This window comes from Ochotona curzoniae, unplaced genomic scaffold, assembly GCF_017591425.1.
Source record: "Ochotona curzoniae isolate NIBS_2020 unplaced genomic scaffold, NIBS_Ocur_1.0 contig_3520, whole genome shotgun sequence".
Lineage (NCBI taxonomy): Eukaryota > Metazoa > Chordata > Mammalia > Lagomorpha > Ochotonidae > Ochotona > Ochotona curzoniae.
The window spans coordinates 315,980-338,099 of record NW_024465894.1 but is presented as its reverse complement, the minus strand read 5'-3'; the positions used below and the strand labels follow the sequence as shown (position 1 = coordinate 338,099).

The following is a 22,120-nucleotide window of genomic DNA, read 5'->3' as shown; positions in this document are numbered from 1 at the left end:
ACCGGGGCGCGCCGGAAGTGGCTGCAGCTTTCTCCGCGGAGACCCTGGACGTGGCTCCGCCGCCGTTGGGTTGGGGGCTGCGACTCCGCCATGGGTTGCGATGGAGGAACGATCCCTAAGAGGCATGAGCTAGTGAAGGGGCCTAAGAAGGTCGAGAAGGTGAGCCACGGGGGCCGGGTGGGGCGCTGCGCTCCCGGAGTCCGTCGGGAGGACTGGGCTTTCCAGTAACACTAGGAACAGCGGGCGTTTGCTGGTATGGAGTAGACATCGCTGGACATCCGCCGTCTCCGGTGGCTCTCATAGCAGTCGTGGATGGGCTCGCTGCCCCCCTCGTGGGTGTCAGGATGGGGACGTGGAGGTCCCCGAGGTGAAGCCTGCAGAGCCGGGACTTGAACTCCGTGCGCTGTTAGGCCGGGCGGCGGGGCGGTTGCCAGGATCTGGAGTGGTTGCCCGTTTCCTCCCGGTGTACTACTCGCTCAAGTGTGGCCTTTCCCCCACGTGTGTGTGTGGTTTGGGAGGCATGGCGGGACGGGCGGTGGACGAAGGAAGCCGACCCCAGGCTTGTACCTGTTAGTGCCAGCCCGTATCTCCTGGATCCGGGCAAGGACTTGAAGGACAGTCGCCCTGCTTTTTTGTTTGTTTTTTCTTTTAAGTAATAGGGATGGTTAAGAGCATGAAGTGAAGGGCCCACATCTTCGTGGTCGGATCCTGGCTCCTGGTGCAGGGCTCACCTCTCCAGGGTCGGATCCTGGCTCGTGGAGTGCAAGGCCCACCTCTCCGGGATTGGTCCTGGCTTGTGGAGTGCAGGGCTCACCTCCGTGAGGTCGGATCCTGGCTCACAATGTGTGGGGCCCACCTCTCCGTGGTCAAATCCTGGCTCAGTGTGCGGGGCCCACCTCTCTGGGGTTGGATCCTGGCTCCTGGTGCAGGGTCCCCCTCTCTGTGGTCAGATCCTGGCTCCTGGTGCAGAGCCCACCTCTTCGTGGTTAGATCCTGGCTCCTGGTGCAAGCCCCACTTCTCCAGGGTCAGATCCTGGCTCCTGGTGCAGGGCCCACCTCTCCGGGGTTGGATCCTGGCTCCTGGTGCAAGGCTCACCTCTCCGGGGTCGGATCCTAGCTCCTGTTGGCTGCGTGACCTCAGACAGGTAACCTAAGCTCTCTTGGAGCCCGGGTTTCTCCTTGTTAGCGGTGGAGCTGCTAACTCGAGGCGCTGAGTGCAGTGCCGGACACACAGCAGGCGCTGAAGTGGTTGCTGTAAAAAAATGCAGTTCCAGAAGATGATTTTTCCTTTTTTTTTTTTTAAAGATTTATTTACTTGTATCGGAAAGTCTGATATACATAAAGAAGGAGAGACAAAGACCTTCCATCCACTGGTTCACTCCTCAAGTGTCACAACAGCCAGAGCTGAGCTGATCTGAAGCTAGGAGCCAGGAACCAGAAGCTTCCCCAGGGTTTCCCACGTGGGTACAGGGTCTCAAGGCTTTGGGCCATCTTCTACTCTTTCCCAGGCCACAAGCAGGGAGCTGGGTGGGAAGTGAAGCAACCGGGATATGAACCAGCGCCGATATGGGATCCCGGCAGTTGCAAGGTGAGGACTCAGCCGGTAGGCGCTACGCTGGGCTTGATTTTCCCATTCATGCTGTCCTGCTGTATTAGCATATCAGGCGTGTAAGAGTGGGATGTGAAATCCTCTACAGAGACCCTGTTTGCTTTGAGAGCTGTGGGTGGTCTTCTGTGTGTCTTTACATCCTGTGGGTGTCTAGAACTGTGATAAAATACTTAAAACCAGGCCGTTGATAAAGGAAAAAGCTATCCATCCATCCATCATCTCAGGATTCTGGAGGCTGGGCAGTCCGAGGCTGAGGGTCACACACCCCCGTGGGGGCTTATGGCCTGCAGGGTGCTCTGCAGGGTCCTTGGCAGCACAGCTCCAAATGCCAGAGGGAGCATGCACGGATAGACTGGGACAACCATTCGGAGAGAGCCCAGGTGTCTGAGAATGGGTGATCCCATACTTCCCAAAGGGATGTTTCAACAAGTCTTGATGGGAACTTTGAAAGCATAGAAGGAGATAAGAATTGGATATTTTCCTTAGTGAATAAACACAAAGCACTTATTACTGTTAAAATGGTCATTTTTTATAAAGCATTATATACTCTTTGTGCTGAACTTTGAAAAAACCATCTGTGTCTTTAAATTTTGCTGTAACTTTGGAGCCTGTCATGTGGTTGAAACTCCATACATGGCTTTTTTTCCCTGTGGGGCCAGCCCAATTTACTGTTAAGATGTAAGCATTGATTTTGGTGTGTAGCCTGTATGAAGTGTCCAGTGGTATGATATGGATTCCCTATTTGTATTTGCCTCATTTAGACAGGCCTTGTTTGACGTAGTGTTAACTACTGGTGACTTGAAACATCCGGGCTTGCTAGGGCCGTTGTGAAGGGGCGGGGAAAGCTGCTGCCTATGATGCTGCCTTCCCTTGGCAGTCCTAATCCCCGCTGCCCCATTTCCAATCCAGCTCCCTGCTAATGGTCCTGGGAAAGCAGCCAAAGCTGGCCTGAGGCCTTGGGCCCCTGTGTCCACATGGGAGACTTGGAAGAAGCTCCTGGCTCCTGGTTTTGTTGTGATCCAGCTCTGGTCTTTGAGGCTGCTTGGCGAGTGAACCAGTGGGTGGAAGAGCTCTGTCTCCTTCAATCTCTGTAACTCTACTTTTCAAATAAGTAAAATCTCAAAAGAAAAAAAAAATCACAACTTCATGTGCCGTTATCTTTGAGCTGAAAAAAAATCATAGTCTGGTATTACTGAGACATTTCTGTGTTGTACTGACCATGTATCTTTTAAAAGTAAACTGGATTAAAAGGACTTTTTGCTTTCTTTGTTTCTAGGTTGATAAAGATGCTGAATTAGTGGCCCAGTGGAACTATTGTACTCTAAGTCAAGAAATATTAAGACGGCCAATAGTTGCTTGTGAACTTGGCAGGTATGGTCCCTTTACTTAAGCAAGATGAGTTTATTAAATGATGTTGATTATTTGACTATTTGAGTGCATTTCTTGTTTTTACAAAATAGAAATTGTCCCAAGAAAATGTTATAAGGCACATATCATTCCCAGATTTTTAACTTACCCTGCACTCTCCTAAACCATTTAGCTTATTTAAAAATCCATGGATTGTTTATTTTTATTTTTTATTGATTTTTTAAAAAACATATTTATTTTTCTTATTGGAAAGTCAGATTTGCAGGAAGCAGAGATAAAAGATCTTCCATCTGCTGGTTCACTCCTCAGGTGACCACAACGGCCACAGCTGAGCTGATCTGAAGCCAGGAGCCTGGAGCCTCCTCCAGGTCTCCCATGTGGGTGCAGGGTCCCGATGCTTTGGGCTGTCCTCTGTCCTCCCAGGCCATAATCAGGGAGCTGGATGGGACGTGGAGCAGCTGAGACATAAACTGGTTCCCACATGGGATCCTGCCACATACAAGAAGATAATTCAGCCATTAGACCATCGTGCTGGGCCCTGATTTTTATTTTTATTTTTTAAGAAAGATGAAAATGTATTTTAAGATTAAATCTTGCAACTTTAAAAAAAGGGATTTATTTTATTTTTATTGGAAAGACAGATTTATATAGAGGAGGCTAGGCAAAGACAAAGATCTTCGATCTGCTGATTCACTCCCTAAATGAGTGCCTTGGCCAAAGCTGTGCTGACACAAAGCCAAGAGCATCTTCCAGGCTTCCCACATGGATACAGGGGCCATCCTCCACTGCTTTTCCTGGCCACAGCAGGAACTGGATGGGAAGTAGGGCAGCTGGGACGTGAATGGGTGCCCGAATGATATCCTGGCTCTTGCAGGGGAAGGTTAACCAACTATCGCGTTATATCCAAATTGTACAGTTTTGTAAAATTCCTTTTTGGGTCACATTTGGCCCTCAAACTATACAGGTGTCTGTCTTTGTCTTGTTAGTGATGCAGGATGTGTCTGTGTTCAAATGTGCTTGACTTTTGGATTGTGCTCAGTTGATTCTGCCTTTTGTGTTTGGTTATTTCGAAGTTGATTGTTGCTGTCATGTTTGAACTAATGCTTATTGTTACAGACTTTATAACAAAGATGCCGTCATTGAGTTTCTGTTGGACAAGTCTGCGGAAAAGGCTCTTGGGAAAGCAGCATCTCACATCAAAAGCATGAAGGTGAGACAGGTGGTCCCAGAGTGCCCACAGGTGGCAGTGGTTGAGACTGACTTTACAGAACTCACGCTTGTCAACAGACTGAACTCAGAAAGGTGGGATTCCCGCCCCTGCCAGCTGCCTCATCCCAGGTGTGATCCTGGGCGGTCAAGAGCTCCCACACATGTGAATGCGGCTTTTTTTTTTTTTAAACTTATTTTGTTTATTTGATGGTGATTAACCAGGGTGAGAAGGGTCCAGGATTAGGGAAAAGTGGGTAAAATCACTGTTGCCAGTAGCCAGGGCTGGGCCATGCCGAAGCCAGAAGCTGCTCACACTGGCGTCAGGGCCCAGGCACTCAGGCCGTCCGCTCCTTTAGCAAGTGCATTAGCAGGGAGCTAGACTGGAAGCAGAGCAGCCGGGACTCGAACCAGAACCCAGAGGGGATGCCGCACTGCAGGTGGCAGTTTCGCTTGCTGTGCCACAGCACTGGTCCCTGAAGACTAATTTTTTTTTATGTGACAGGTTATTTTTCCTTAAATAATAAATATACAATATGAATTATGTAATTAATCTACTTGCTAATTGGTAGATTTAAAAAACAAAAACCTTGTTAGGCAGTGTTGTTTAGCCTAGCAGCTGAGGCGCTCCTGTCCCATACCAGAGTCCCCGGTGTCGTGTCCAGCTCTGGCATCCTTCCAGTGCAGAGCCCGGGAGATCCAGCCCTGGCCTTGTCGGCGTTTGGGGAGTGAACCACGGGACAGGAGCAGTGCCTCGCTCTCTGACATAAATAAAGATTAAGTTTTCCTTTCTGTACAACTGATAATGTAACTTTTTGTCCAAGTTTTTTTTTTTTTAAATAAGATTTATTTTTATTGCAAAGTCAGATATATAGAGAGGAGAGACAGAGAGGAAGATCTTCCGTGTGTTGATTCACTTCCCAACCGGCTACAATGGCTGGAGCTGAGTCAGTCTGAAGCCAGGAGCCTGGAGCCTCCTCCAGGTCTCCCATGTGGTGCAGGGTCCCAAGGCTCTGGGCCATCCTCTCCTGTTTCCCAGGCCACAAGCAGCGAGCTGGTTGAGAAGCAGGGCTGCCAGGATTAGAACTGGCACCCATATGGGATCCTACACATGCAAGGCGGGGACTTTAGCCACTAGGCTATCACGCCAGGCCCTGTCCATGTTTCTTGATGTCCAAAAGAAAGTAGCTGGAAGAAGCTTGGCTGGGAAGGTACTGGAAGAGCCATTTCTCTGTTGATTTAACCGCTCATTAGGGGAAAAGGTGTTGTCTTTGCCATGTGAATTTTTAAAACATTAATGATATTTTTTTGCAGCATGTGACGGAACTAAAGCTTTCTGATAACCCGGCCTGGGAAGGGGATAAAGAGAGCACAAAGGGTGACAAGCATGACGACCTGCAGCGGGCGCGGTTCATCTGCCCCGTGGTGGGCTTGGAGATGAGTGGCCGTCACAGGTCAGTTGTGGACGGGGGAGGGGGTCTGCGCAGAACTGCTGGTGAGCTGCGTGGTCCGTAGCTTCCTTCTCCTCCTCGTGCCTGGTCACGTGCCCCTCAGGGCTTCACCAGCACTCGCACGTGGGCCAGCGTGTTTCTGTGCAAGTTCTTCCTGAACACGGCCAGGTGTCCTCGCCCGTGCCACGCTGTGTCCACTCCCGATGCGTGGGCTGTGTCCTCGCTCACGTGTTCACATGTCGGGGCTTTGCAAAGAGTTTCTTTAGCATTTTAGGGTAGGGATCTTTATGTTTCGTGAAATCTATGTTAATGCCTTCTGCCTGTTTTCTGCTATATTGTTTGCTATTGCTTTTCCAGGCCCCTTTGAATATTCAGTAAATAAGCATCTAGTTAACTTCAATTTTAAAAATATTTCGAGTTTCTAGTCTGCCTTCTGATTTTTTTTAATATTTTTTAAAGTTTTATATTGATTTGATAAATTCTTTTTACAGTTTGGACAGTTTTGCTTGTTTTTAAGGAAATGTAGCCTTTCTCCTTTGTGTAAACCCAGGGAAGATGAGCTGACGCCGTGGGAACGGGCTCTGTGAGCTCTTGTTATGGTCCACGCTGCTCTCTCTCTCTCTCTCTCTCTCTCCAGGTTTTGCTTCCTGCGATGCTGTGGCTGTGTGTTTTCTGAACGAGCTTTGAAAGAGATAAAAGCGGAAGTTTGCCACACGGTAAGTTCTTGACACATACAGTTTGTTCCTTCTTAGTAACTAAACCAAACGGCTAAAGGTTCTTCCCTGTGTCTCTCCTAAGAGAGTAAGTTACTGCTTAAAACCCGTGCGTGGTTCCTCGTTGCTGGAAGCTCAGAGCCAGCCTCTTGGGATCTGACCACCGCCTACCTGGCCGGGGGACCACTCCCGCACTGCTGTCAGCATGCCCCTTGCTGCCTGTGTCTGCAGCCGCGAGCCTGGAGGGGCTGATTGCTCTGGGAGCCTTAGTCCCGGAGCTCGCTCTTCCATATTCCCCGGGCACCTTGTTATCTCTCCCACTGTGATGTCATTGTATAAGTGTGTCAGTTTCCCCACTGGGCCGAGTCTTTGGGACGCACAACACGGCTTGCATCTTCATCTGTGGAGCTGTCTTCCCCGGAGTGTGCCCTGACTGCTTCCCTGAAGGGGCAGATTCTTGATCTGGGAGTTCATGTTCTCGGCTCACATGGAGGGGTTCCTCTGGGACCGAAAGCGTTTGTGTTTTTGGTGAGTTCTGCTGGCCTGGCAGATGGTGTGATGTCCCAGGCCCCAGTGGTTCTGACTGTATGTCACCTGCGTCACCTCTGCTCAGGTTCCATCAGACCCGTTGTCTTGTTGAGTCCTAGATACTGTTGGGTGGCGTATCTGTTGGGTAGGGTCCATGAAGGTTTCTGCCAGTTGAGACAGACACCTAGATAGATGATCATGGTGGGACTGATGGTGGCACCTGATGAAAAGGAAGCCTGTGAGGCGCTCCAGCCGAGGGAGGGTGAGGCACCCATGGAGGAGTAGCTACGTCCGGAAGGAGACCCAGCAGCCAGCCCGGCCAGCTGTGTGAGAGCTTGGCTGTGACGGAGCAGGAGGGAGGGCCAGGGCAGAGGGAGGAGAGGACAGTTGGGCCGCTGTCCACAGCAGGGCTGTGGATTTTAGAACTCAGCCTTGAAGCAGCCTGGACACGTGCTAGTCCTAGAATCATCCCTCTGCTAAAGGAACTTTGTGAAACCTCACCCAGAAACTCTGTGATGAGGACTGGGTTTCTCACACTCACGCGGATAGCCTGGCGTGTCAGTGTGGGCTCACACTCCAGCTCTGGCCTTGACGTTGTCACTGTGCCCCTCTGCAATGGCAGTAACGTCTCAGATGGTTTCCTTTTAGATCCAAGCAGTAACAGCTTAAAATGAATGAAAATGATAAACTCATGCTGTTACTAAGAATCAAGCCCCAGTTTCCGAATAAAGGCTCTGAAGTTAGTGGTACTGAGTCTGCTGAGTAGGACGGAGCAACAGCCAGCCCTTGCGTTGCAGAGGCAGATGCCGTGACCATTCTTGGTCACCTCAAGGTTGGGGCTCTTCCTGCCCTGCGGCTCTGACTTCCTCCGACTTGTTGACTTGATGAGGAAGATCATCCACCTTGGGGCCTTTTAAGCCTGGGGTGGCACACTTTGCTCAGGTTCTGTTGGCCGAAACTCAGTCATGTCACCACGTGGACGACTCGGGAGCCTCAACAATGTAATCTGGGCGCCCCACGAGAAGCAGCACGCGCCAGCCATTTCTGTTACGCTTGCCGAAAGAAAAGGGGGGTCATGCAGTTCCAGGAACTGCTGGGTGGCAGGGAATGTGAATGAAGGAAGGAGGGGCCACAGTGCTAGGCACGGATTTTCTAAGTACAGTTAGTCCAAGGGTTGTGTTCCGAGAACTGCGGTGCTGGGAAGTGTGGTCACTGTGGGGACGGCACACTGCTGGCCGTGGCCTCACGATGCAGACTCAGGGTCACAGTGAGACGTGGGAGCCTGCTGCAGGGTGGCCACACGAGCTGTGTCGGGGGACGCCTTTTTACCTTATTAGTAAGAGTGCCTTCTGAAAGCAAAGGTAAGCACAGTAAGCACGTGAGGACAGTCCTTACCCAGACCACCACCGGGCAGTGCTCTGCTGCTGCTCAGCTGGCAGCAGCCCCGCCACCAGCTGTGAGTGACACAGGTTTGCCAGCAGCAGCCCCGCCACCAGCCGTGAGTGACACGTTTTCCTGCACTGCTGGGACTGGTGGGGCAGCACCACGTGTTCGGCCGTCAGGTGGTGGGGACAGTTGGTGTTAAGTGTCGGCTGTCGTGCCTGAAGTGTGGCTCTCAGGCGCTGCAGGGCTGCAGGGTCTGGGATTGAGCAGCCGGCATCTAGGAACCGTGCTGGTGGGCTGTGGCGTCTCAGCTTCTCAGCCCGAGCCTCACCAATCATCCTGCTTGTCAGCTCACTTGAAGAGGCCTGAGGGTGTGAAAAGCTTTGTCCGAGTTCTGACACGCATGGTGTGTGCGCTGGATTTCAGTAATCAGGGTCCAGAGAGATGGAGTTGCTAGGTTTTTATTGTTTTTACTACAAACAAATCACTAGCCAAAAGATGAATTATATTCCCCACTGTATTCTTTGCCGCGTTAGCACAAAACACACTGGAGGTAATTCCAGGCTGCAAAAGCACGCGATGTGCTTGTTGCTGAGAACACGGCCAGAGACCTGCTGGAAGGCTTTGGTTTTGCTTTTGTTTTTGTTTTGCTCTGCCCCTTAGGCCACGCAGACCTGTGAAACCCTGTGCATTTCCCCGGGATCCCAGAGTGATGGTGGAGGACTGGCCTTGGTACGGAGTGTGATCAGGCAGTAGCATTTCCTGGGTTTTCTGGTTTATTTAGGCTTGGTAGGCAGGTGACAGGAATGTGTCCGCGTTTTTTTTTTTTTAATATTTATTTTATTTTTATTGGAAAGGCAGATATACAGAGAGGAGAGACAGAGAGGAAGATCTTCTGTCTGATGATTCACTCCCCAAGTGAGCGCAACGGCCGATGCTATGCCGATCCGAAGCTAGGAGCCTCTTTCAGGTCTCCCATGCGGGTGCAGGGTCCCAAAGCCTTGGGCCGTCCTTGATTGCTTTCCCGGGCCTCAGGCAGGGAGCTGGATGGGAAGTGGGGCTTAGGGGATTAGAACTCGCGCCCATATGGGATCCCGGGCATGCAAGGCGAGGACCTTAACCACTGCGCCTCCGCGCCAGGCCCCCTTTTTTTTTTAAGATTTATTTATTTATTGGAAAGTTAGATATACAGAGAGGAGGAGAGACAGAGAGGAAGATCTTCCGTCCCTTGATACACTCCCCAAGTGAGCGCAATGGCCAATGCTATGCCAATCCGAAGCCAGGATCCAGGAACCTCTTCCAGCTATCCCACACGGGTGCAGGGTCCCAAAGCCTTGGGCCATCCTCGACTACTTTCCCAGGCCACAAGCTGGGAGCTGGATGGGAAGTGGGGCTTAGGGAATTAGAACTGGCGCCCATATGGGATTCCGGCATATTCAAGGAGAGAACTTTAGCTGCTAGGCCACGCCACCGGGCCCTGTGTCCGCATTTTTAAGTCAGAAGTAAAAGAGACGTGTGTGCACGTGCTGCTTTTTTACACTCATCTCCTGGAGGTGATGCCGTGCAAGGAGAAAAGTTAAACTGTAGGAGGTGGAGGGGGTCTCTTCAAGTGGTCAGCTCAGCCTGGCTTGAAGCGTTGGCCTCCTCCACGGGGCCCTCCAGGATCTGCTGGATATCATGCCTCAGGGAGTCGGTAACACCCAGGACAGGGCCTGCAGGCCGCGCTCCACGACTGCGGCTTACTGACTGTACAGCTGCCCCTCCCTGGACACTCCACTGACAAGGCAAATGCACCTTGTGCAGGGCTGAGAGCTCTGACAGTTTGTGAAGTTCTTGACCACAGCTGCCGAAGCAGCGCTCCGAGCCAAGGGGTGGCCAGGAGCACTCATGGCTCCCTCGGACAGCACCCTTCAGCATGGTGGCCCTCACCACCCGGGTCGAAAATTAAACTAACGATAAGTTTAGGGAGTAAATAAAATTAGCATCCACTTCTTCAGTTGTACCAGCCCTACTTCCAGTGCCGGTGAGCTGTATTGGACAGCTGCGCAGAAGGTACCTGTCATGATGTGTGAAGGCCATGGACACTTAGGCAGCCTTCTTAAGACGTTGTCCCACCCCAGAGCAGTTTCATCTTACTGACAGGGCTCAGCTTGGGACCCGCACTGCGCTGCCAGCTCCCGGCCTGCCCGGCCCTGGTCACTGGGGCGTCTGGAACGTGAACCACAGGGGGGCATGCTCTCTTGCTTGTATGCTCTGTCCTGCGCAAATGATAAGAAAATCGTAGGTCAATCATTTTGGAGAAGAAACAGGTCTAGGCTCACCAGCTAGGCTGCTCTCGGCCGAGTCGGACTGCTCTGGGCGCGTGCCTTCATTGTCAGCGGGGTTGCTCTTTATTAGGGGCACCCAGACCCTCACACGGACGTGTTGTTCTGACTGCAGCTCGAGTCCGGCCTCGGCCTCTGCTCACAGGAGCTGGCGACCTCGCAGGGTCTCTCTGCCCGGCGCCAGCGGTCACTTGAATTGTGACCGCTGTGATGACTCCCTTCCCAGCACTAGGAGTGGCCTGTCGTCACGGTCACGTGGACCTCACTCTGGACGCTTGGTGTGAAGGCATACTAGCCCCGTGTTCGCTCTTTGGCCCGGGGCCCTCCGGTTTCCACTGCCGGAAACAGAATGGGCAGTGAGGGGCCAGCTTCATGGGAAAGGCCTCTCCTCTTGAAAGTGCCATTGTGGCTCCAGGGGCACTTCTGCCTGCTCTAGGACTTGGCGTCTGTGCCACCTTTCCAGACACGTGACCACGAGTGGGTCTGCCGAGGACTCGAATTTGTGGGCAAACAGAGAAGGCGACCGAATGATCCATGGCAGGTCTCCTGGTCCGTACACGCAGGCGTCCTGCACGTAGTGACCTGCAAAGGGAACCGGAAGTGTCACTGTGTGTTACCCACCAGCTTAGATCACGTGCAAGGCGGCGCATGCTCCTGGCTTCACCAGAATTCCACGTGAACCGTATTTCCATAATTGCTTGACGGGGGCTTTCATGAGGAGCTTTAATTGATGACAAAAGGAGATGTAGTCACTGTTTGTGTTAGTGCTAAGTCTTCTTGACTGTGGACAGGTCATAAGAAGTGTTAGTTCCTAAGTCAGCTCCCAAAATGTGCGTGCTGACCCCATCTGCATGGCCAGGTCCCAGTTCCTCCCAGACCTTTCCCATGGTGCGTCACCCTGGTAACAGACCTTGGGGACACCAGCAGGGACACAAAGGAGAGCTCATTCCCGGGAGCAGTTCCCAGAGCAGGAATGCAGAGGGAAGCACTTGACAGTATCCAAACGTAATCAGACTTTAAAGAGAAAGGTCTACTTGGTTCTGATTCGTTGGACCACAAGCCTGCGGCAGCCTCCATGTCACAACTCAGAAAAGCGATTCCGAGCGTCCACAGATTGGGGAGGTTGGGAGGTGTGCGTGCGGCAGTAGACCCGGTCGTACCAGTCTCCCTGCTTAGAGTGTGCACGGTGCAAACAGCACCCTGCGCTGTGGGTTGGTGTAGCCAGCTGTGCATAGGGCCACAGCCTGTATGTATCTGCCTTTGTGTCCCTGGTGAGGTCCCTGTCCTAACTCCATAGTTCTGCTCTTTATGTGTGAATGACGTACCCAGTGAGTGCGGCTGTGTCCCAGTAAAATGTTACTTGTAAATCTAGGCAGCAGACAGTAGTTTGCTGGCCTCTGTATGGAAGTGTGTGCCCATGTTACCCAGCTTTCTATTTTATCAGAGAAACGGGGGAACAGAGTTCACTTTCCATTAGTGTTTGAGTTTCAATTCCAGAAATAGGTTGAAAAAGCCAGAGAACTTGTATACTGTTATTTAAAATTTTTCTTTCTGGGCCTGGTGCAATGTGACTCAGTGGCTAAATCCTCACCTTGCAAGCGCCAGGATCCCAAATGGGCACTGGTTCATGTCCCAGCTGCTCCACTTCCCATGCAACCCTGCTTGTGGCCTGGGAAAGCAGTCGAGGACAGCCCAAAGCCTTGGGACCCTGCACCTGCATGGGAGACCAAGAAGAAGCTCCTGGCTCCTGGCTCCTGGCTCCTGGCTTTGGATTGGCTCAGCTCCAGCTGTTGTAGCCACTTGGGGAATAAACCAGTGGATGGAAGACTTTTCTCTGTATTGCCTTCTCTCTGTAAGTCTGCCTTTTCAATAAAAATCAGTTTTTTGGGGTTTTTTTAGCCAAGCTGTGTGTCTACTTTTTGAGAATTTACCGGCCTGTGTCTGTCATCTGTGTGTGTGCTCTGTATGGACAGCTGTGCTGAGTGGAAATCTGGATGATTCTGGGTTCAGCGTAGACATGACTGGGTGTCTGCGCTGGCTGAGGCAGCAGCCGCATCCTCTGATAAATTAGCATGAAGGGTTTACCTTTGCATCCGTTGTGAGCTCTGCCTTCCTCATTTCTCCATTTAATGGCGCAAATGTGTCCTTCCCAGGCAGCGTGCGGTGTGGCACCCGGAGCATCTAAAGAGAGACAGGAATCAGTGTGGACAGAGGGTGGGGTCAGCATCCCAGCTCCTTGGGCCTGGGTGCCGTGGTCCTGAGATGGACGGAGGGGGAGTGCCAGTCTGGATGCGGACTTCTCAGTGCTTGGAGGGTGGGAGGGAATGTTGCTGCACTGGCCGTGGAAACTGACATTTTGCTTTTAATCCCTTTCCGGTCTTTGTAACTCCCTTGGTTTTTCAGAGTGCCACCCGTGGTTATATGCAAGTTGCAGTGGTTATGAGAAATCAAACAGTTAGATGCTACCGATTCCTGGGAATTTGCTTGTTTGCAGTGTTTAGAGGACTGGTGGCTTTTCAGACTTGCAGCCGCACTTCCGCTAGGGCCGGCCACTTACTCACTGAGCGAAGGCCCTGAAGCCGACTGGCAGGAGTGCCACCGTTCAGAGAAACTGTCGGAAGCGCATGAGAGTCTCTTATCTGAAACGCTGGGGACCAAAATGCATTTCAGATTTTGGAATATTTTGGATTTCTGGACTTTCCTGTATCAGATTAACCACAGAACATTGCTAATTTTAGAATTTTCTTAAGTGCTTTACTCAGTGTCTGGAACTAGGTCTCCAGTGGTATTTTTATTCAGGGAATGAAGAAATAAAGACCTTTCCAAAGAGGTAGGGTTGGAATCTTCAGGCGCTCTCTAAGAGCTGCAGAGCGCTGCTGCTTGTTTCTGCAGAGGGAATGGAAGTAGCCATGTTGGTTTGGGAATAAGATTTCTGGTGAGGGCCTGGCGCAATAGCCTAGTGGCTGAAAGTCCTTGCCTTGCTTGCACCAGGATCCCGTATAGGCTCTGGTTCATGTCCTGGCTGCTCTGTTTCCCCATCCATCTCCTTGCTTGTGGCCTGGAAAGCAGTTGAGGACGGCCCAAAGCCTTGGGACCCTGCACCCACATGGGAGACCCAGAAAAAGCTCCTGGCTTTGGATTGGCTCAGCTCCGGCCATTGCGGCCACTGCGGAGTGAACCAGCCAACAGATGCTTCTGTATCTGCTTCTTCCTATAAATATGACTTTCCAATGAAAATAAATAAATCTTTAAAAACAAAGAAGGACTTCCAGTGAATGTCAGACCGCTAAAATACAAAATATTGACAATACTGCAGCAAACCAGCAGAATAGAAGGGAGACGAAGGACACAGCATGGCGCTTGCTTCTGTCCCGGGTGCCTGGCTGTGTTGCCCTGTCCTTACCTGGCAGTCGGTTCAGGGTCGCCCAGTAGTGCTGCTCGGGGCGCTCGACGGCTTTGGACCACTGCAGCAAGTCTTTTGCACGAATGTCAGTCAGCACAAACTCTACAAACTTCCTCGTCAGAGCAAAGTAAGCGCTGCCAGAATAAACTGTGATGTTGTGGGGCGGCTCGGCGTGGGCTCTTCTGTTTGGAGACACGTGGGTAGGTTCTTCAGCACTGGAGTCGGGGCGACGCGGCCTTGTCGTGGATGTAGCTTTTGGGGCCTTGACTGGAGTGATGTTTTTATCCCTCGCTCTGCTCCTGAGGTAGTGTATGACTTCTCGGTTGGTTTTGATTGGGAAGTCCTGTCCACAAAGCTTGATGACGTAGTTCCACTGGAATTTGGGATGAGCTAGATCCTCCATGCAGTTAATATCTGCCTCTAGTCTTGTGACAGCAGCAGAAGTTGCCTTCTCTCTCTCAGATGAAATAAAAATGTTTTCAAAACAGCCGGCCAGAGTTTGCGCGGCAGCCCTGGCCTGCTCGGAGGCCTCCCTGTCGGCGTGGATGCAGTAAGCGTTCTGAGGCGCGTAAACCGCTCTGAGAAGCTGCACGAACGACGCCGGCTCCTTAGGAACAGTGATAATATATGCCAAGGGAAAGTTGCCCTCTTCTGCCGACAGGGGTTTGGTTATAAAACGTAGCCCCTGGGAAATGCCAGAGCAGTTTCCTGATGTGTGTAAGTGAGCAAGTATTTGGGATTGATGAGAGATCTTACAGAATTTTGCAAGCTGGGGGGCTGCTGGTTTCCCTTCAAATAACGCTGAACACAGCTCATCTGGGTAAAAGCCACACTCCAGCCCTCCCGCGGAGGTGGGCCCCTCCTCTGGGTCCTCAGGAACTGGATTCCTTAAATAAAGGAAAAGGAAGATGCAGATGACGACACACACCCCGAGTCCCGGCCTGCTGGCTCGAAGCTGGCTCATGGTTTGGGCTCCAAGTGTGTTCTCATCACCGTAGCTTGAAATTTGCCTTCAAACTTCCTAAGAGAACAATGGATAGAATTCAGGTGGTTGTAACTCCCCTACCTCAACTTTATGATTCATACTAAACTGTATGCATTTCAAATGTCCAGTTTGATCTGTTTTTACATGTATGCCCACAGAAGCGCCCCACACCAAGAAAACAAGCATTTCACTGGCCTTCAGTTTATCCTGTCCCTTTAGTCCACCCTGCCCACCCCATTCCGCAATTGCCGATATGCTCGTTTTCACTATAGATGTAATTCCATGTAAAGAAATTGCAAAACAGTTAACTTGTTTGAGAGCCAGTGAGAGAAACAGGATTCCAAGCCACTAGTTTACAGCCCAGATAACCCATATAAGAGATTCTGATTCAGTTCTGGTTCCAGGCTTCAGCCAGACCCAGTCCCAGCCATTCACACTGTGAAAATATTACGCTTATGTTTTCTTGGTGTTTAACAAACAGTGGTTAAAGATGCTGGAGCACAGGCATTTCAGGTGTCTGATCTTCTAAAACTTCTATTTCAACACAATAGTGGGGAGAAGAAAAGTGTTTCATACCTCAAAAGTAATACCTGCTTGTCTCCTGCTGTTGACCGTTGCGTTAACAAAGTGTTCACAAGGGAGTGTTCCTCCTGCTGCCGCCGGGAGGGGGTCCTGGCAGGGCAGGAGCGGTGGCAGCCACCGGGAGGGGGTCCTGGTGGGGCAGGAGCGGTGGCAGCCGCCGGGAGGGGGTCCTGGCAAGGCAGGAATGGTGGTAGCCGCCGGAGGGGGTCCTGGTGGGGCAGGAGCGGTGGCAGCCGCCGGGAGGGGGTCCTGGCAGGGCAGGAGTGGTGGTAGCCACCGGAGGGGGTCCTGGTGGGGCAGGAGCAGTGGCAGCCACCGGGAGGGGGTCCTGGTGGGGCAGGAGTGGTGGCAGCCTCCAGGAGGGCGTCCTGGCGGGGCAGGTGTGGTGGTAGCCGCCCAGGAGGGGGTCCTGGCAGGGCAGTAGTTAGCTCCCAGCGTTCTCTCCCTGGCGTCTGGCAGTGACTCGGCTCCTCAGCACACTGGGTTGCTTGGCAGTCTGTGTTGTTGCTGTTACATCCCTGGGGAGTTCATCCTTGCCGATTCCACTTACATACTGGGAAACGGTTGCTGAGTGTGTCTTCAGGACCAGATCACCTGCTGGGAAAACCCAATGAGACAACAGGCAGCAAGAGCATGCACGCGGCGCAGGTCCCGGCGGGCATTCTGAGAACTGCTGGGTGCAGTCGTGACATCCAGGCCCAGTGCCCAAATGCTGTACAGTTGGCAGAATTGAGATAGATGACCCTTTTTAGTTAAAGGGATAAATAAAAGTCATCTTGCAATCTTGTCTCTTCTTATGTAGCATCCGGAGAAGCCCTGGCTTTCCATTGTGGCTCCCGGAGGGTCTGTGTTGTGGGAGCTGAGCCTGTGGTCAGGGCAGGATGCTTAGCTGCATGGGAAAGCAGACATGGCTGTAGAGGCTGCAAGAATCCTGCCTTGAGGGATAACATGGCAATCACTTCCCAGCTATGAAACACAGCAGTGTGCATACCATGTCCCCAAGGACCCTTCAGTGCCTGGGGCTTCTGCTGTGCTGCTGGCATAGCCTCTGCTGGGAGGCAGCTGTTGAGCCTCAACCCCCTTACTTTCACTGACTGTGTTGGCACCACGAGCCATCTTGTTCAGTTAAAAAATGTACATTCGATGTTTGCAACCCCCCCAATCCAAGTTCACAGACACTGCAAGGACGAAGCTTGCAGGCAGGTCCCTGGCAGGTAGCACTCTGGGGGGTTCTCACGCTAATACCTGTGTGGACGGAGCCTTCCCAGGCCTGGGCTGGGATCTGAGAGCTGGCTGAGCCAGGATGCAAACAGCAGGTTGCAGGACCTGGAGCTTAGGACCCATGCTTGGGACAGAGGGCCCTGCGTGACGACGGCCTTTGCTTTCTTGCCTTCCCAGTGTGGGGCTGCCTTCCAGGAGGATGACATCATTGTGCTCAATGGTACCAAGGAGGATGTAGAAATGCTGAGGAAGAGGATGGAGGAGAGACGGCTGAGAGCAAAGCTGGGAAAGGTAAGTGGGGCATCCTCGGGTTGTGGGTCTGCTCGGCCTTCTCCCATGCTGCAGAATCGATTGTAACCCTGCAGGAGGCTGTTGGCAGGGATCAGAGACGGGCCTGAGTTCTAGAACATTCCATGTTGGCTCTTACATAACTTTGTTGTCAGTGAAGTGGGGGTGGTGGCATCACTGTGAGGAGGGGTTGCCAGCCCGGGGAGAGGCAGCAGTGTCGCTGTCCTCGCTGCCATGGCCCTAACAGCACATCCTCAGCTTTCATACTTGAAAAACAAAACAAAGTGAAACCTCATTGCCACTGTAGCAGCTGAAGGTCCCACGCCCCCAGATTGGAAGGTGCCCAACAATCGGCTGGCAGGCTGGGTGGGTTCTTGGGAGCCCTCATTGCCATCGCCACTGCCCGGAAGAGGCTAGCCCTTCAAGGGCCAGGAACCATCCTCCAGGTAGCCTCCCTGCTCTCCAGGAAGTCAGCTCTTGGGGCAGGCGGCAGCTCTGGGGGCTGCAGAGGGGAACACTGTGTGTTGTGTTCTTTGCAGAAGCAGTAGAAGTGTTGTTTACATGATAACACAGTGAACAGGCTCACAATAACTTATTTAAGATTTTTTTTTATTACAAAGTCAGATATACAGAGAGGAGGAGAGACAGAGAGGAAGATCTTCCGTCCGATGATTCACTCCCCAAGTGAGCGCAACAGCCGGTACTGCGCCGATCCGAAGCCGGGAACCAGGAACCTCTTCCAGGTCTCCCACGCGGATGCAGGGTCCCAAGGCTTTGGGCCATCCTCGACTGCTTTCCCAGGCCACAGGCAGGGAGCTGGATGGTAAGTGGGGCTGCTGGGATTAGAACCATCGCCCATATGGGATCCTGGTGCGTTCAAGGCGAGGACTTTAGCCACTAGGCCACGCCGCCAGGCCCCCACAATAACTTTTTAATTGAAAAATATCCAAGAGCTGGTAGTGTGAACCAGTGAGGTAAGCTGTCATTGTCACATCAGCATCTCTGTGGGGGCGCCAGTTCAAGTCTGGGCTGCTCTGCTTCTGAGACAGCTTCCTGCCAGTGTCCAGATGGATCACAGACTTACAGAAAGGACAAGAAGGTCTCCCATCCACTGGTTTGCTCCCCAATAATCTCAATGGCCAGAGCGGGCTGATCTGAAGCCAGGAGATTCTTCCAGGTCGCCCTGTGGATAAAAAGGTCTGAGAGACTTGAGACATTTTACACTGCTTTTCCAGGTGCACCATCAGGGAGCTAGACCAGAAACGGAACAGCCAGGACTTGAACTGCTGCCCATCTGGGATGCCAGCATTGCAGGTGGCAGCCTGACCAGCTGTGCCGTGGCACTGGCCCCTGGGGAGCAGTTTAGTGTTAATAGAACATTCATGAGAAGTACTTACAGGGCCTCTTGGTCATAAGGGTAGTGCTAAGATTGAAAGGCAGGTTTAGAAAATGTGTTTATGAACTCCAAGTTGTTTTTCTAAATTTGCATTATCATAGAAGCAAAAAGAAAAAAAGAGCTGAGAGCAAGTGAAAGCTTGAGGTCTTTTTTTTTTTAACAAGTTGGCAAACAGAATGCCTTATTCTTTATTGCTGCCATTGAGAAAACAGCTTTTTAAAACACAGTATGGGGGCCCAGCACGGTAGCCTGGTAGCCTGGGGGCTAAAGTCCTTGTCTTGCATGCGCTGGGATCCCATATGGGTGCTGGTCCATATCCCAGCAGCTCCGCTTCCCATCCAGCTCCCTGCCTGTGGCCGGGAAAGCAGTGGAGGAGGGTTCATAGCCTTCAGATCCTGCACCTGCTTGAGAGACCTGGAAGAGGCTCCAGGCTCTTGGCTTAGGGTTGGTTCAGCTCTGGCTGTGGTGGCTGCGTGGGGACTGAATCGACAGATGGAAGATCTCTCTCTTTCCTTCTCTTTGTAAATGTGACTTTCTGATAAAAATAAACGCACAGTAAGGACAGAATTGCTCCTTTGAACTGCTGACGATTTTCACTGTGGTTTACGTCTCACCTTATTGAGTTCTCTCACAGACTTCCGCTTGGGAGCCCAGTGAGCCAGCACTTACTGTAGATTATTCCCAGGCTGCTGGGCACCTGCCTTACAGAACAGCACACCAGGAAGCAGATCCTCCCCGAGCGTGCCTGTCAGAGCTGTGAGCAGGGCAGGCACTTCGTGCTGGTCCCCGTATCGTTCCAGGTGCTTTCCAGTCAGACTCAGCAGGGAAGGGAGCTCAGCTAGCCAGAGTCCTGCCTGCACTTTGGTTTCAGAAGGGCCTTCCGGGAGTTTGGTTATGTATTTCTACTGCCACCTTTTGGACATCTGGGGAAATAGCATGGTCCTGCTGGTCATCTCTGCCACTCAGTTGTACGCAGCTGGGTGATGTTAGCATGAGTTGTTGCTTTAAAAAAAAAAAAAATCTTGCCAGAGGCGGGCCTTTAGCCTAAAGGTTAAGGTATCTGTATCCTGTTTTAGAGTCTAAGTTCCTGGACCCTGGAAGGTAACATGTGATGAGCAAAATGCTGGTCCCTGAAACTCTAATGAGAGCAACCCAGAGTTTAGAAGAATTAGCTAGAATGTTCTATAGTTTTATCTTTATTTTTTTAATTATCTGTTTGTTTATGATTTGAAAGGCAGAGAGAGACAGAGATCTCCCAGGCCATAAGCAGGGCGCTGGATTAGAAGTAGATCAGCCAGAACAGAAACTGGTGCCCATGGGGGATGCTGGTCTGCTATGGGTGGAGGCTGTAGCCTGTTAGGCTATGGTGCCAGCCCCTTTGCTTGGCGGTTTTTCTTTTGGAATATAGGAAATTAGTACCGAGTTTTTCCCCCAAAGATTTATTTCAGAGTAATTGAGAATGATATTTTACTCTGCTACACTCCTGAATGGCCACACTGGCTGGGCCACAGTGGGGCATCTGCAGGTGCATTCTGCGCCCCCCCCCCCCCAGTATTTATTTTTGTTGGAAAGACAGATTTACAGAGAGAAAGATTTTCCATTCACTGGTTCACTCCCCTAGTGGCCACATCGGCTAGAGCTGAGCTGATCTGAAACCAGGAGCCAGGAGCCTTTTCCTGGCCTCCCATGTGTACTCATAGGGGCCCAAGTACTGGAGCCACCCTCCACTGCTTTCTCAGGCCGGAAGCAGAGAGCTGCAAGGGAAGTGGCACAGCCAAGATGCGAAGTGGTGCCCATCTGGGATGCTAGCGTTTGCAGGTGAAGGATTATCCGGGTGAGCCACTGTGCTGGTCCTACAGATGCATTCTTAGGCAGAGTGAGTTCCTGGGGACATAGGCACAGGTTGAGCTAGCAGAGTGTTCAGCCGTCACACAGGACTCCTGGGACTGGGCGGTGGCTGGGCTGGGGGCAGAGCGCACGGAGCACACCCTCCAGAGGCCTCTTTGTCTCTACAGAAAACAAAGAAACCCAAGGCGGCGGAGAGTGTGTCAGCCCCAGGAGTGAGCGAAGGTGAGAGACTGGGACAGATGGGCATTGCAGTGCATGGGCTGGAAGGCCTTTCCCTCGGTGACTCGGGCTTGTTTTTACTGTCACTTTATAGAATCCTCAGGGACATCAAAAGTGAAGACAGGGAAGCCTGAAGATTCCAGCCTTGAACCTAGAGAGAAGAAACCCAGCGCAGCTCCCAAAGGGGCAGGTATGTCCGCTGAGACTCCATGCTACCTGGGGCAGGGGGGAGTGCGTGAACGACAGAAGGCAAGCTTATCCTCAGGCCAGCTCTAGTGGGTCACAGAGATGCCCAGCCAGGCTTGTCCAGGAGACGGTCAGGCCGGAAGAGGTCTGCCCAGGTGTGCTTGTGTTGCTGCTGTTGAGCAGCACGGGCCCGCCTGGGATGGATGCTGCCCAGGTGTCGGACAGGAGCTCTGATCCCCCAGGCTCACTGAGAGCTTAGGTGACGGAGCACGTCGGCCTGTGTCTTAAGCACCAGCCAGGCCCTGCACGTGGGTCACCTGACGGAGCCTGGCTGGCAGGCTCCCGGTGCCTCCATGGACCCCCTGCCCGCATTGAAGCCCCTGTAGGCTGGACCACCAGTGCCTGGCAGGCCATCATCGGCAGGGGATTAAGTGGCAGGGAAACGAGGCGGTCAGTCTGTTTTCGGGACTGACTGTGCTGTGGATAAAGGGGTGCTTCAGAAAGTGTCTGGAAGATGGAGCTAGGCAGTGGCTTTGAACTCTGGGTCTGTTTTTCTCACACCTGTGCTTTCCATGAACTTTGTAATGCCCCCTGCCTCCTGACTCTGGCACTCCTCTGAGAGCCTGCTGGCTTCCTTCCGAGCGGGGCGCTGTGGGAGGATCTCTGCTTCAGCCCGAACAATGGTGTTTTTCGTTTTTCTGGCAGCGAGCGGAGGCTCTTCTGGAAAAGCTGGGAAGGCTGCAGGAGGAGCCCCAAAGCGATCCATTGCTGACAGCGACGAGTCCGAGACCTATAAGTCCATTTTCACAACCCACAGCTCCGCCAAGCGCTCCAAGGAGGAGTCAGCTCACTGGGTCACCCACACGTCCTACTGCTTTTGAAGGGCACGCCTCGCTGTCCCGGGGTCTCTGGGTGGCTCGTGCACCTGATGGTATAAAGCTGTCCTCCCACCCTCTCAGCCCATGTGGTCACTTGCTGTGTGGCGCCCCTGCGTCTAGGGAAGCCATGGCTGGCTTGCACAGGGGCTCACAACCCACGCCCACGCTTCCACCTGCTGCTGCTCCTGGTCTTCCATGGCGGCCAAGTGGTGTTTGCTGCACCTTTTCTGCCTGTGGTGACGTCAGACTGCAGGTGTCCTGGGATGTGGGTTGGTTTATTTTGATGCTAATTCCAGTGTTTTCTGCCTCTGGAGAAGACAGGTTTGCACTTGCTGTCTGCTGAGTCTTTGAAGGCCCATGTCCCCTCACTGCAGCCCAGGGTGGGCCTGGCACTTGGGGAGTCTTCCCCAGTTTGTAGATGTGAAGATAGCCGAGGTTAGGTTGTAGCTGAGCGTCTAATGATTCGGCACATGAATAAAGCTGCCTTTTCTCCTGTTTGTTTTTCTGTTTTTTCCCCTGTTCCTCCCACTGA

At 52.3% G+C, this 22,120-nt stretch overlaps 2 protein-coding genes across 2 annotated transcripts; one reads left to right on the top strand and one right to left on the bottom strand.

Moving 5' to 3' along the window:
• On the top strand, window positions 1–22,083 carry RTF2 (replication termination factor 2). Its single transcript, XM_040981276.1, has 9 exons — window positions 1–159; window positions 2,886–2,980; window positions 4,094–4,187; window positions 5,498–5,637; window positions 6,272–6,350; window positions 16,951–17,064; window positions 20,473–20,527; window positions 20,619–20,714; window positions 21,416–22,083. Exons 1-9 carry the CDS (start codon window positions 91–93, stop codon window positions 21,589–21,591), a joined length of 918 nt encoding a protein of 305 aa, XP_040837210.1. The 5' UTR covers window positions 1–90; the 3' UTR covers window positions 21,592–22,083.
• On the bottom strand, window positions 10,953–14,949 carry LOC121157052 (beta-1,3-galactosyl-O-glycosyl-glycoprotein beta-1,6-N-acetylglucosaminyltransferase 7-like). The gene is made up of 3 exons (XM_040981039.1): window positions 13,986–14,949; window positions 12,668–12,763; window positions 10,953–11,164 (listed from the first exon to the last, which is right to left on the bottom strand). The coding sequence occupies exons 1-3, from the start codon at window positions 14,947–14,949 to the stop codon at window positions 10,953–10,955; spliced, it is 1,272 nt and encodes a 423-aa protein (XP_040836973.1).
• Window positions 22,084–22,120: the final 37 nt, after the last annotated feature.

Bases quoted from the DNA above. Each gene is read 5' to 3' on its own strand.
- RTF2 (XM_040981276.1), top strand. From the start codon at position 91: ATGGGTTGCGATGGAGGAACGATCCCTAAGAGGCATGAGCTAGTGAAG. The intron at 4,188-5,497 runs GTGAGACAGGTG...ATTTTTTTGCAG, and splicing joins CTCACATCAAAAGCATGAAG to CATGTGACGGAACTAAAGCT. The intron at 17,065-20,472 runs GTAAGTGGGGCA...TTGTCTCTACAG, and splicing joins TGAGAGCAAAGCTGGGAAAG to AAAACAAAGAAACCCAAGGC.
- LOC121157052 (XM_040981039.1), bottom strand. From the start codon at position 14,949: ATGAGCCAGCTTCGAGCCAGCAGGCCGGGACTCGGGGTGTGTGTCGTC. The intron at 12,764-13,985 runs GTAAGGACAGGG...GTCTCTCTTTAG, and splicing joins GACCCTGAACCGACTGCCAG to ATGCTCCGGGTGCCACACCG. The intron at 11,165-12,667 runs GTAAACCCTTCA...TTCCCTTTGCAG, and splicing joins AGCTCACAACGGATGCAAAG to GTCACTACGTGCAGGACGCC.